We start from the raw sequence: 14,829 nt of genomic DNA on the forward strand, positions 1-14,829 counted from the left end.
GGTCGAAGCAAATTGCAAGGTCAGCCCAGATTCAGGTGGTCGAGAAATAAATCCACCCATTGATGTGAGGAACTGCAAATAATTTGTGGCTGTAGTTAATCTGCCACCTGCCTGTTTCTAGTATTCTACTGTAATGTACATAAATTCATTTATTTAACAAATAGATCTGCGTGTACTGTGCCATCAAGAGTTCTACAGCCCTGGACTTAGAACAGCCATCAGAGTGATTACCTGCCTGCAGGGAGCTAATAGTTTGAAAGATCAGTAATTATTTTCTTTTTCCCCACTCATAACAGTAGAAAGCATTAAAAGTTTGATGATCCACCGTGTGGTCAAGGCTGTGGGGCAAGTGGATGTTTGTTCAGAGACAGCTAATGGTGTGTAAATTGGTTGAGTCTCTCTGGAGGGCAGTTTGGCAGTTCTGTCACACATCTTTTGTTCCAGCAATTTTGGGTATTGAACTTTTGGATCTGCCAAGCAAATGGGGGAGAAGTGGCATTTTAATTTGTTTTTCTTTAATTAGACTGATGGGGGCACCTGGCTGGTTTAGTCAATAGAGCCATGTGACTCTTGATCTCAAGGTGGTTAGTTCAAGCCCCACAGTGGACATAGAGCTTACTTTAAGGAGAAAAAAAAAAAAAAGTTTGAGATAGAATATTTTTCACATGTTTGTTGGAGATTTCTGAAATCTGAATCCTTTGAACCAGTAGTATTGTAGATTTTTCTTTAAAGGAGTCTAGCTTAGGATTCTCTCCAAAATTACTCCAGTTAGGGGGAAGAAATGATTATTATTCAGCAGATGGTGCTGGGCTAGTTGAATAACTATTTGGAAGAAAATCCGTTTAAATCATTACACTTCAAAGTGAATTCAAAAAATTGATAATTAAATACATTTAAAAAAATCATACTAGGGGGCACCTAGGTGGCTCCATTGGTTGAGCATCCGACTCTTGATTTTGGCTCAGGTCGTGATCCCCAGGTTGTGGGACTGAGCCCGGCATTGGCCTCCTCACTTACCATAGAGCCTGCTTAAGATTCTCGCTCCCTCTCTCCATGCTCAGACGTGTCCTCGCTCACACACACACACACACACACACACTCTCTCTCTCTCTCTCTCTCTCTCTCTCTCTCTCTAAAAAAAAAAAAAAAAAAATCACACCATTAAAACCCAGCAATATTCTGGGGCACCTGGGTGGCTCAGTCAGTTGAGCATTCAACTTTGGCTTAGGTCATGATCTCATAGTCCATGAGTTCGAGCCCCGCATTGGGCTCTGTGCTGACACCTAGAGCCTGGAGCCTGCTTCGAATTCTGTGTCTCACTCTCTCTTTGCCCCTCTCCCACTCATGCTCTCTCTCACTCTCAAAAATAAACACACAAAAAAATTTTTTTTTAAAAAACGATGGAGTGTTCAGTATTTTTCTGATCTGCGTGGAGAAAAACCGTCTTCCTAAGCTGTAAAAACAAACCAGGAAAACAAACGAAAGATAGATTTTATCACATAAAAATTTAAAACTTAAAATAAACTAGAAGTGTAAGCAATAGGTATAAAATGTTCCAAATTGAATAACATTTGAAGGATCCCTTTCTTAACTATTATGTTAAGGCAACATAGCACCATGGTTTAGGCTGTGTGCTCCAGAATCAGCCTCCTGAATTCAGATGGGCCCCACCTCCTCAGATCTTTGACTTTGGACAAATTATTTAACCTGATTCACAATTTCCTCATCTCAAAATTGGAACAAATTGTATTTCCCACTTCATAGGGTTATTTGGAGACTTACATGAATTATTAGTTTATTAGTGTTAGACTCGTGATTAATATATTATTAGTGTGTAAAGAACAGAGAGAAATCTAAGACCTCAGTGGATAAATAAATGAGCAAAGGATAAGAACACACAATTTACATGGAGAAATAGATGAGGAAAAGAAGGAAGAATATTTTGGGGAGTGACAATTGAGACTTTAGTTTGGGCATAATAAATTTAAGGACACCCATTCAGAAATAACCTAAATGCTAAATGTTAATTGAATGGTTAAGGAAACTCTAATGCTTCTACTTAAAAAGAGTGTCATAAAGTCACTAAAAGTGATTTTTACAAAGTTTTTATAGCATGGGAGAATACTAATGAGCAATATTTACTGGGGAAGTCATACAGCATTTTTCATATATATAATATGATCTCAATCACATAAAAGAAAATGCAGGGAAAAATTCTACAAGATATGTCAAAAAATTAGTAGTGGTTACATTGAATGATGGGGTTGTGTTGCTGGGGGTGAGAGGTGGGATCTTAGGTGAGTCATTCACACAGACTAGAGGGTCAGCTGTTTGAGGCTTTCTTGGTTCCACATCATGAGATCCTACTGCCAACAGGTTAGGCCTGAAGAAGGACTGTACTGGCTCTCATAGCTAACAAGTCCAGTAGTGTTTGGATTCCAAGGCACAGAATCTGGACCTCTCTGTTGTTTAGTGTTGCCTTCCTCTGCGCTTTTCATATTAATTAGCTCTTTTCTTGTGATGACAAGATGGCCACCAGCAGCTCCAGGTCACACTGACCTGTTTCTTGATAGCTTCAACCCTACTGTGGGGCTCATTGCTCCTTTGTACCCATCCATGACCAGTCTCTGTGGCTAAGGGAATCAAGGCGAAGGTGGCTAGGCCAGTGTCACCATTCCCATGGCACAACCAAGGGTGTGGGTGGTCTGAGAACTCCCCCATGGCAAGCACAGCTTCACAGGATTAGAGGGGCAGTGGACACTGGCAGGAAAACCAACAGTTCTTTTCTTCCTGCTTTTATTTTTTTTAATTAAGAAAAGTGCAATTCCTGTAAGAAGTCTGTCTCCATTTCCCAGATAACCTGTTGTTTGAAAAGCTTCCAGACTCTGTAGTTACTCCTATAAATACATATATTAATTGTAAATGGAGTCATAAGCTATATACTTTTTTATTGCCTACAGAGAGTTGTATTTATCATTCTAAAGTTTGGGTCAGCGCTCAAGGCTAAAGAAAGATTTAGCAATTTTTTCACAAATGGCATTGAAATCATGCAGGAGGTTGAGATGGTAAGAAGAATGACCTGTGTCAGAGCTACAGAACACGAACCTTCAATGGCCAGTGGAACAGGAGTAGAAACTCTTGAAAACTGTAAAGAATGGACAAAGAAAATAACTAGTGCCTATTTCACAGAAGCAGGAGGTGGCATCATAAGAAAATAGACATGTTCTGTTCAGCAGTCTCCATGGAACAGACAGGCTTCCAATTAAGCGGTCATTAGTGACCACATAAGTGTAGTTGAAGCACTGAGTGTGAATAGGAAGTTTGAAATGGAACATGCAGACAGAAACAACTGGTCCAGATGAGGGGGAGCTGGGTGTGGCCACACACTGTGGAGGTTTGGCTTTGAACAGGGAGAGGGTCTCTTTGCTCAGGAAGGTCGATCCTGGGGGCCTCAGTTTTCTCGGTAGCACCCTTAGACCTGCACAGAGTAGTAAGGCTTAGTTGGCAGGAAGGGCATGATTAAAGCTGTGTGAGTTGAGAAGAATCTTAGACTAGAGCAGCAACTGAGCATAGATTTCCCAGAACTTTTAGGGGCTTTGATGAGATTAAAAATCTTGAGTTTTGGGGTACCTGGGTGGCTTGGTTGAGCGTCCAAGTCTTGATCTTGTCATAGGTCATGATCTCATGGTTTGGGAGATCAATCCCCATGTCAGGTTTTGTGATGACAGCACAGAGCCTGCTTGGGATTCTCTCTCTCCCTCTCTCTACCCCTCCCCTCTTCCTTCCCCTCCTCCCTTCCTTCCCCTCCGCCCCCCCTCCCCCCAATAAATACACTTTAAAAAAAAAATCTTGAGTTTTTGTGGTACAACAGTTCTCAATAGTGTGCTCCTTAGACTTCTGAGGTCCCAAAAGTCCTTTCAGGGTATCCATGGGGTTAAAACTATTTTCATAGTAACGCTAAAGTCTTCTCACACTTTCTCTGTGCTGCCCTGTGCACTCTTGGTATACAACTGCTGGTGAGCAAGATGGCTAGCACCTTGGCCCAGGATAAGGCAGTGGCAGAGCCGTGCCCTCACAGCTAAAAACCAATGCCGAGTGCACATAAGAATGTCTCTGGTGGAGCAGTTAAAAGTACTTGCTTTGTTATATCCCACCCTGCATACATGTCTTTTCCATATTCTCCATGACAGAATGAAAATACAAATACATAGAGCCTGTCTGCCACATACTGAAGGAAGTGTTTTTTTCTCAAAGAAAAGTGCTTGTATAGTTTGAACTGTGGCTGAATTAACTGCTTTTTAAGATCAGTCATCAGTTGGTTTTAAGATTAAGGTTTTGAGGGGCACCTGGGTGGCTCGGTCAGTTAAGCATCTGACTCTTGATTTCAGCTCAGGTCATGATGATTTCACGGTTTGTGAGTTCGAGCCCTGCATCAGGCTCCACACTGGCAGTGCAAACTCTGCTTGAGATTTTCTCTGTCTCCCCTTCTCTCTGCCCCACCCCCCATTCACTCTTTCAAAATAAATAAACTTAAAAAAAAAAAGTGTGAGAAGCATTGTTGCAGTTGCACAGTTTGAGCAGCTAGATCTTTTTCTCTGGCCTTGCTCAGAAATTCTAGTTAAGGATGGATGTGACAGGTTGCAGCCTCGATCTCGAATGACAGTTTTGTTGGGTAGGTGAGATGGACCCTCAATGGTGCATGTCTCACTCAGTCGCATGACTCACCCCAGAGTCTGGGCCAAGGAGGAAAGGAAAAAAGGCTGAGGGACCAGAAGGGCAGGGTCATGTTGCTATGTACCCACTGAAATTAAAGAGAAGGTATGGGGTTCTAAGAGGATACCAGGGAAAGTCAGGGATCGTGGTCAGATGTAATCAATCCCAGCCTGGAAAGGACTTCAGTCTTTTAGGAGAAATAAAACCTGCATCCAAGGAAGCATATGCACAGGCATAGTGATTCATGCCATCTGAGGGGTGCCACTGGATTTCTGTGTGGCGTGGGAGAAGGGAGGCCAGGCACTCTGACTGTGGAATCAGACCTGCCAGCTGCTTCCCGTTTCTCTCCTTTTCCCCTTCTGTAGCTGTGAATAATGCAGAAATAGCACTAGCAATAAAAGAAAGCTGGAGATCCAGTTATTTTTCAAGTAGCAAAAAAAGCTACTTTGTGATTTTTGCCTGTAGGTTTAAGGGCCTAGAATATAACTTGAAGGAACTATAAAAGGTTTATTTTAGAGCTGCTTAAGCTGCCAAATACCAGCTGCCTTGAAGCACTCCCAACTTAGTACCAGCAGGATTTGGAGGGGAAAAGTATCCCCCAACAGCTTAGAAATAATGCTGTTAGAATCTGTGGCCAGACCCTCCTGGACTTTTCCTGACAGACAATGTCTAATTGGGCAAAAGGCCAAATGACTTCTAATCACTCAAGAAACTTCTTGCAGAGGGGCACCTGGGTGGCTCAGTCGGTTAAGCACCCAACTTTGGCTCAGGTCATGATCTCACGGTCTGTGAGTTCGAGCCCCGTGTTGGGCTCTGTGCTGAGAGCCTAGAGCCTGCTTTGGATTCTGTGTCTCCCTCTCTATCTGACCCTCCCCCGTTCATGCTCTGTCTCTCTCTGTCTCAAAAATAAATAAACATTAAAAAAATTTTTTTAAAAAGAAACTTCTTGCAGAAATGTCTATGAGTTCTTTTGCAGTGGTGAGGGGGAGCAGGTGGTGGTTGGGAACGGTAAATGGATAGATTTGTTACTTGTATTACAGATAGTTAGACTCTAATGCCCAGTAAGTGGTGTGTCATGTGTTCCCACATCTACCTGGTGTTCTGTGGGACTTGCATTGGGGCCAGAGATGCCTGAGTTCTTGACCATTATACTGTACTGTCCTGACCCATGAGAGAGTTGCCTCTGAAACCTAGCCCATTCATGGGCCCCTGAAACCCATGTCCATGGCCTCAGGAGTGAATACCTGTCCTGTCCAGACAGTGCTTTAGTCACAGGCCAACGCTCTAAATTCCTAAGAGCCTCCTCTGCTCCAAAAAGTTTTCTAACCTATAAAGCAAAATGTTAGTTTCCTAATTTCCTAAGGTACCCTTGTGTGTATTGAAAAGATTATAGAGACAGAAATAAATTTGAAAATGTACTGTTTGTAGAAATGCAACCTTGTGGACATGAGAAAAGTTCTGTATTATGTGAAATTTCTCATGACATCTGGTATGTGGTTTACCACATTTATTATCTCCCAGTTGCCTTGAAGATAAAGGGCGGGTAACATGCAACAAGAGAAGTCACAAGTAGGAGCCAGAGCTGAGCATGCACACACAGGCATGCACCTGCATGCGTGCATGTACATACACATACTCTCATACTTACCCTTTCAGTCACCTCCAGCTCTAAGTGCTTCCCCAGCCTCCATGTGCTCTCTCAAGGCTGACTTCCTGGCACATAAGCAGTTGGTCATTTCAGATTCAGACTGTGTACTGGCCTGCTGCTCTCAAGGGTTGAACACATTTTTTTAGTGAGTAAATGACTAAAATGGTTTTCTTTTACCATTCTCTCATGACTTAGTGATGTATGCTAATTTGCAGGTAGATGAGGTTGAACTAATCAGTTATCACTAAGAAACAAGGCTTCATTGAGTAGATGGCAGTGTTTTTATTTTTGGTTTTGTTTATTGATCACTACATTCTCCAAAACAGCATTCTTTATATTGCCTAGTAGTATTTCAGACTTGGAGTAAATTATCAGACTTGTTCCATGAAGTCCTTGAATTTTTCAGGGTTTCCACAGGGCTGTGAGCTAAGACTTAAGAGAGCTGGGTAGCTCCTTACCTACTCCCTCTCAGGAGCTTTAATTTGAGAAAAGGACCTGCTACATAAATTGGAAACGCTGTTCTAAGCATCATTAAATAAAAGACATTTTTTTAAAGCCCCCTTTGCTGCTACTTTACCAGAGCAATAATGTCTTTTCTAGCATGTGTTCTTTCTCATTGAAACCTGCTCCTGATAGTAAGTACAGGAACTGTTTGGTCACATTTCCCTTAACCTGTGTTCCAGTTGCTGTCAGCCATGACCTTTGGCTTTCCTCATGGCTTGAAGTGGTGCCTGGATACTAGCCATGGAGGCCACTAGGGACAGCTATTCATTAGCTGTCCCTCCATCTTGGTCCTGTTGATCCCACACTTGTTTTCTATTCCTGCACTCTCCACATGAAAGAAATGTTCAGCTGCTGACTACTGGCCAGATCAAGAGAATACTTATGGGGTGCCTGGCTGGCTCAGTTGGGAGAGCTTGTGACTTTTGATATAGGGGTTGTGGGTTTGTGCCCCACATTGGGTATAGAGATTACTTAAATAAATAAGTGTGTGTGTGTGTGTGTGTGTGTGTGTGTGTGTATGGGTTGGGGTTTTTTTGGGGGTTTTTTTTTTTTTTGGTATTTTTAATGACTGAAACAAAACAGATTTAAAACCGCAGCTTCTGGAAGAACCATTTGTTCCTACCGGTCTTGTACCTCTCCTCAAACTTGACCTTGGCGTCTTGTCGGGCCTTGAGTTTAAGAGCAGGGTCTCTGAAGACATCCTTATTGACAACAGTTTTGTCCAAGGGGATATCCACAGAGTACCTTGTGGGCATGATAAACTTTTTTTTAAAAAAGAGAGAATACTTTGTTTTAGGCCTTGGAGAAAGATGCCAAGCTGCACATTGAGCCAGGGGGCCTGTGCTTCACACGTGGATCTCACCCAGGACCTGGAAACCACACAGGACAAATGACTGTTGTCTTCTTCTGTGACCTTGGAGGCCTTCTCTATGTGTTGAAAAATAAATTGATCATTGCAGAGCTGACTTTGGAGTCGACTTAAGAGAAGTAACATATACAATACCTTTGTTTCAGATGCCTGCAAAGCAGAGTAGTAATTTAGGAAAAGTCCAGGTTTTTTAGGCAGACTTGGGTTTGAACCCTGGTGTTCTGCTTTCAGCCTTTAACTATCCCATTACCTTTCTGTGTCTGGGTCTGCGATTGTCAGATGGTCCGTCTCAAGAAGGTCAGAGAGATAATAGGCACCCAGTGTATCGTATCTTCTCCCCATGGTGATGCTTAGCTCTATTGTTTTGTGGGTCAGTTTACTTAAACAGAAAATGGAAAGTAATGCAGTGACTGTTCTTTGGCGTCTCACCACTGCAAAACCCTTCTCTTTGTAGCTCTGGATTTACTGGACAAAATGTTGACGTTCAACCCTCACAAGAGGATTGAAGTAGAACAGGCTCTGGCCCATCCATATCTGGAGCAGTATTACGACCCAAGTGATGAGGTAAGACCCGTGCTCCTGGTTGCTCCTGCAGGAATATCAGCCAGCAGCAGGCCCAACCAGGAAGGGCCCAGATGTCATACTTAGATTGTCCTGAGAGGTGCATGGTACCACACTTCGTCTTCTCAACAGCCCATATTGTGTGTTTTGAGGTCTGGTGCTGTTGTCGGCACAGCTTGAAACCCTTCCCCACCCTGCCCCCCAAGCCTCTTCTATCTTAGAAAACTTCCTCCAGGCCACCTACAGCAGGGGTGGGGCAGGGGAAATGGATGGATAATGGGGAGCATGGATAAAGAAGGGGTCCAAAGACTAGAGACCATTGTTGTGGTCTGTGGCAGGAAGAGCCACCTGAATCAAAGTGCCTGCCCTGAGGGTGGAAAGGAAGTCAGCTGTCTGCTTGGGGAGGGGCTTTGCAAAGTGAGGAGGTCAGCTTGGACAGTTCCCACTGTGGCTTGATGACTTCATGTCTGGTATGCCTCCTTGGGATGGGCACACAAGAGCCTGCTGTGGTGAGACTGGAGGTGGATGTGGCAAGCCTTAGAGCATGTTGGACATCCAGGCAATGTATCATGTTCTCTCCAGGAAAGTCCCAGTTCCTTGGCTTCTTTGATTCTTCTGGGGCTTCAGTTTTAACTTTATTTTCTTTAACTTTATTTTCTGGGCGGTAATGAAGAAAAATGCAATATGAACTAACGTTTGGATCTTTCTAGTTGAGAATCATACATAAACAAGACTCTGCACACTTGTTTTAAATGGGGGGGAAGGGGGAGAACCAAGCAGAATGTGTTAATATTAAAAGGGAAAATGGAAGAAGAAAGGGAAAAAGTATAAAAGTTAAAAGCTGATAAATGAGAGAGAAAGGAGAAACCAAAAAGAGAGTATTTCTCAATCAGCCCCCTTCCATCTCTGTCCCCTCCCCTCAGAAATAATGGAGGCAGCTTGCAAAGATACCTACAACATAGTAAATAACAGGGAAATAGGTAAGAGTATAAGGCTTGGGTTCTGACTAGCCCTTTGAGCCCCCCATGTCCTAATTGTGACCCTGAGCAGTACCCCAAACTCAGCAGGACATATATAGGACACCAGTGTGACCCCACACACAGAGCTGTCCTTCAGAGAGGGCTAGCTACTTGTTGTTTTTTTTTTTTAAGGTTTACTTATTTTGGGGAGGGAGAGAATACCAGTGGGGGAGGGGTTAGAGAGAAAGGGAGACACAGAATCTGAAGCAGGCTCCAGGCTCTGAGCTGTCAGCACACAGCCTGACACAGGGCTCGAACTCACAAACTGTGAGATCATAACCTGAGCCGAAGTCAGATGCTTAACCAACTGAGCCACCCAGGCCCCCCTCTACTTGTTTTTTTCTAATGGACATGAATCCTTTTCCCCCCTTTGAAGAGAACAAAGCTTAGTGCAGAATTTGGGGTCCATGTTTCCCTACCCTAAAGGCCTGGTGTGAGGATCACGTGGATAAAAATCTAGGAGTGCCTGGTGACAGCTGGTATCCTCATCAGATTAGTTCTGTTAACGTGGCATTAGTTTGGGGGTACTTAAAAATCAAAATTTAAATAATATCAATTGACTAATTTCCCTTTTCATCATTATGTATGGGGATTCTTTGATATAGACATTTTAAATATGTACTTAAGTAGCCTTCTGATTATTTATAGGGTGTGCTGAAAAATGAAAACTTAAAGGAAACTACAACACAGATCACTTTGTAGTCTTGTGACAGTTACTAAGATTTTGGAGTATTTTCTTCCCAGTCTTACATTTCTGTATCTAAATTTTTTTTTAAAATAGGGTTCATTTTGTTTAACAAACATGCGTATTTCCCCATGATATTAATCTTCCTTACAGCTTCATTTTTAATGGCTCCATAATATTTCTTCATATGAAGATACTATGATGTATTTAATCAAGTACATTTATTTGAGTATCATCAGTTTTGATTGTATAAATGTACCACCACCACCCCCACAACAGTAAACTTCTATTATTTTTCAACACTTAATGCCTTTAAAGTTTGAAAATGATTCTGGGATTAGTGATAATTTCAGAAGAGTGCTCAAAGTGGGTTTAGTTGCTCCCCTTCGATTTACTGCATGCTCCTATGAAGTGCGCCTCATGGAGCACATAGGCAGGACACTGTACATAGGTGCCTGTCGAAGCTCCTGGGTTTTCATAGATGTCAGTGCCACTGTATGCGTTTCAGAGTCTAAGCCACAGACGTTTATGAGTCAGTGCATGACTACCTCAACCGTAGCCAGTCCTGCCTACCTCGTGTCCTGTGCTCTCCTGCAGCCCGTCGCTGAGGCACCGTTCAAGTTCGACATGGAGCTAGACGACCTGCCCAAGGAAAAGCTCAAAGAGCTCATCTTCGAAGAGACGGCCAGGTTCCAGCCCGGATACAGGTCTTAAACTTGTCAGGTACCTAGAGCTTTAGCCGTATGATAAACCCTGGCTATGGAGAGAGAATATAAATTAAATATTACTAAAAAGAAAAAGGAATTTCCTTGAGCTCCACGTGGCAGCTTCATGTGCTTAACAGAAAGGGTGGTGGACAATGTAGTGGTATCAGTAGGTTTTTAAAAACTGGGTGTTCCAAGAAAAAAGGAAACACAGATCTTGCTTTTAGAGAACATACAGAAAGAAGAGAAGGAATTTTGTGAGAACTCCGGAGTGAGCAGAGGAGTGAGAATTGTGTTGAACCTTGTAGAAATGAGCAATAAAGTAAAGAATTATGACCCAGGGCCTGAAGCATTTGCTGGGGAAATGCTTTGGACAGACCAGCATGGGAGGGGCTGGAGGTGTTTTTCCACAGGCACCTGTGTCATGTGCAGCATTCCGACTAGTGGCCGTGGGGCTGCTGTGCTTGCACCAGAACTGGAGGCTTTCTGGGGGCACGTAGGGAAGAGTGGGCTCTGTGACAGTCTAGTATAACTGTTTTCTCTGCTCCATTCTTCCCTGCTCTGTCCATTCTGTTTTCATGTATTGGGATCTGGAGATGATGGTTCAGGCTGAGAGTTGGCAGTACAAGGCTCAAAAGCAGAAGCTACTTGGGGTGTTTCACAAGAGGACATATAACTGATCAGAGGGCATTAGAAGGTCTAGAGAGCAAAGCACGTGGAGTTACCTGCAGATTAAACAGCAGGAAGTTGTTCCTAGTCTCCACCTAAAGGAGCAAAAGAAAAACCATGTTAGCCAGGGTCCTTGATCGTCACACAACGAGGGTGCTGGGCACCTGCTTTAACTGCAGCTGTTAGAGCATCACCCTCACTGAAGAGGGGTCAGGAGCCTCTACTGCCACTGATGTGGGGGATCTCTGGAGCCTGAAGCCACCATCACCATCCATTGCCTCTGAAGCCAGGAGCCCTCCTCCTCCTAAAAAGTCCTGTGTCACTAAGAAGCAGAAAAAAGGAAACCTGGCTTTTCCTGTGTGCCAGCTATTGGCAGAATCTTGTCAGAAGCCAGTCTCCAATGAAGTTCAGCAGTGCAGTTCACAAGCTCCAGCCCTGTCATTAAGAACAGAGGACAGAGGAAAGGTAGAATGGATCTGAGAACAGACATGGCCAGATCAGCCTCAGAGAGCTGTGGAAGCCAGGCAGAGTAAGAGTTGGGAACCAGTAGGGGGTACACTCTTCTGAAGTGTGGGGGACAGAAAATGTGGTTTTCAGAAGAAGTCTGACAGGGAGTGTTGGAGAAGACTGGGTGGGAGATGAGTTCAAAACAGATCTGTAAGCTTCCAGACCGAGGGCTAGAGGCTTGGACGAAGGTTGTGGAGGCAAGAAGCAGTGCATTCAGGAAAATGGAGGGAACACAAAATCTGAAAGACTTCACATTTCCTAACCCTAGCATCCAGGGGTCAGGGGGAGCTTAGCCTAGCACTGGACGTGTCCTAAAAAACAAACTCAAAGTAAGTGAAGTGTGGAAGGAGCATGTGCTCACAGGACATCAGGATCATGCTGGTAAACAAGCCCTTGGGGAAGTGTCTGAAGGAGAGAGAGAAGGTGGGAAGGTCTTAGCAGGGAGCTAAGGAGGACAGAGTCTTGCAAGGGTTGGATTCATTTATCCTTCCATACCTCATGGCATGACCGTCTGTTAAAGTATTTGTTATGTACAACAATCTGCAAGGGTACTCACAGAAATCCATCCCCAGGACCCAGCCATTTTTACCCCTTGAGTCTCCTTCCTGGTCTCTTTGCTCACTGTGGAAACGATCTTCCCTCTCCCAGAGCCTGCTCTCCTTTCCCTGTGTCTGCACAAGTCAGATCATCTGCCTCCAGGTTTGGTAGATAAAGTTTTATCAGGCCCTTTACATGAAGAGGTTCGCTGACCCCTGACCTAGAATATTGAGCTGAGCTGCTTCATTCAGTTGCTTTTCTTCCTTCACAATCCCTTTAACAGCTCGTGTTCCTGAAATAGCCTCTTGATGGCCTCTGTTTTTACCCATCTTGTTCTTGTTTGAGTTCACACATACCGCATGCTTCCTCTGAGCCAGGCTCATGGGTGAGCAGAACAAACAAACCTGAAACCGGCCTCAAAGGCCACACAGTCTAGTAAGGAACAAAGACACACAGAACTGCCATGCATGTTTTTAGTGTAAAAGAGTACCCAGGACTGACATAGTTAGCAGTTTTTCATCATTCATTTGCTCACCATTGAGCATTCCTAGTTCCAGGTAGGAAGACAGCAAAGATGAGTAAGACCCAGGCTTTGCTTTCTAGCAGCTTGATGGCAGGACACAGGTAGACAACAAGGAGTCAGACACAGTGTTGTGGGTGCTGTACCAGGATAGGTGTGGGCCCCAGAGATTGAGGAGGGCCAGCATCAGGGTGCTGGGAAGGGAACATTCTGCTGTGTGGGGAGGCACTCAGCAGTGTGGGGCCAGGGAGTCAAGCCCGCATGGGAGACTGAAGCCCAGGCTTGCGAAGGAGCCCTCCTCTCCCAGGCTGCTTCCTGTCGTAAAGCATCAGGGCAGGTGACTCTAGGGCAATAAGGATGTTGGGCGACCTCAGAAAACAAGCACTCTTGGGATCACTGGCCCAGCTACTGGAGGAAAAGGGCAGTGCAACAGCCACGGTGGGGGGGGGGGGGGGGGGGATGGTGGCAAGACAAAGGCAAGGATGCTCCTGGAGCTTCAGGGCATGGGTGCTGGCCTGTTGCCTCCTGAAGTCCAAATTAACAGGCTGAGGTTCAGGCAGCTGCCAAGGTCCACCCCAGTTCTACAAGCCCAGGACTGGGGCTTGTTACCAGGGAAAGGGGTGGCAAAGACGGTCACTCTGTGTTTAGTTTGCTTTATAGCCTAATTTTTCCCCCAACTTTTTGTTACTGAATTATAATTGACATAACAATCTTTAACTTCAGGTGTAAGCATAATTTGATTTTTATACATTACTTCCACTATTTTTTAAATTACAATTTTTATTCTGAAAAGTTGAGTTTTACAATAAAAACCCACATTCCCACCACCTAGATTCTGTGATTAACACTTTGCTGTGCATGCTTTCTCACATTCTGTTCCATCTGTTCCTCCATCTAAGGAGGTTGGCAGCATCAGGACTAGCTTATAATTTAGTCACCTGGAATATAAAAGTGAATCCAGAGGAAGGTGGAGCTAGGGGCATTCATCAAATTCTGGGCAGTTTCTTACACAAACATTATTTTGATGATTACAGTAGCAAGTCAGCACACAGCCCATGTTTATGATCGAGGAAACCGAAGATGTACATGTTTAAGCATTTTGCTGAAGATTGTATCCTGGTGGCAAAATTAGGCAGGCCCAGGTCTTTTGGACCAAGAATCCCATTTTCTTACAAGCTTTCCACACTGCCTTGGGGTAGTTCTGTGCCCTGGAAAAGGTCAAGGAACTCGTTCATAATACTGTGCAGCAGTGTCACTGAGTTCCCAGCCTATAACACTGAGATGAGAAGCTACAAACTGGAGAGTCAGGGAGATGCAGGTGTTGGGAGCACATAGGAACGTTAGAGAAGGGTGATGTTGACTGCCCAGCTACGTAGGAAAGAGCTGAAAAACATGCCCACACAGGACCTCAGAGCACAGCCATAGGGACCCCTATGGGGGTGGGAATGACAAAGACTACTCCAGAGGAAGCCCCTGCTTGCTGGATAAAGCTCACAGGCTTTACTGATGCCCTGAGTGGGCTTAAAGAATCAAAGTGTGTTCATTATATTTTGTTTAAGTGGGTCAGTTTTAGAAATGTGTCCACTAAAGTTAAGAATGTGTATGTGGTTAACTTTGTGACAGGCCTCCTGTTCTCAGAGGCTGGTACCTGCCTTTCTCCCTCATCTGCCTGTTGGTGAATTTTCTCAGGTAGATTGATTAATTTTCTCCCAGCCGATAGGTTTGGCTGCAGTTCAGAACAGCATACCTCTAGAGAGGGGTCATTTCCCATCTCTGAGCCCGTCTCCCCATCACAGATTTGGGTTATAAGACCCATCCTTCCTGCCCTGACTCTTGAGTGGTAGGTAAAAGCCATCTTGTCCAAAAGTGCTTTGTGAAATACCAAAGTGACATT

The 14,829-nt window shown here is 44.2% G+C and overlaps 1 protein-coding gene across 1 annotated transcript in view; it reads left to right on the forward strand.

The window, feature by feature from the left end:
- Positions 1–14,829, forward strand: part of MAPK1 (mitogen-activated protein kinase 1) — a 108,985-nt gene that overhangs the window by 88,840 nt on the left and 5,316 nt on the right. Inside the window, exons 7-8 of the mRNA XM_027049667.2 lie at positions 8,188–8,297; positions 10,596–10,721. Of these exons, the coding sequence (XP_026905468.1) occupies positions 8,188–8,297; positions 10,596–10,712 (227 nt within the window). The 3' untranslated portion in view covers positions 10,713–10,721. The remainder of the gene's footprint in view (positions 1–8,187; positions 8,298–10,595; positions 10,722–14,829) is intronic.

Source organism: Acinonyx jubatus, chromosome D3, assembly GCF_027475565.1.
Source record: "Acinonyx jubatus isolate Ajub_Pintada_27869175 chromosome D3, VMU_Ajub_asm_v1.0, whole genome shotgun sequence".
Lineage (NCBI taxonomy): Eukaryota > Metazoa > Chordata > Mammalia > Carnivora > Felidae > Acinonyx > Acinonyx jubatus.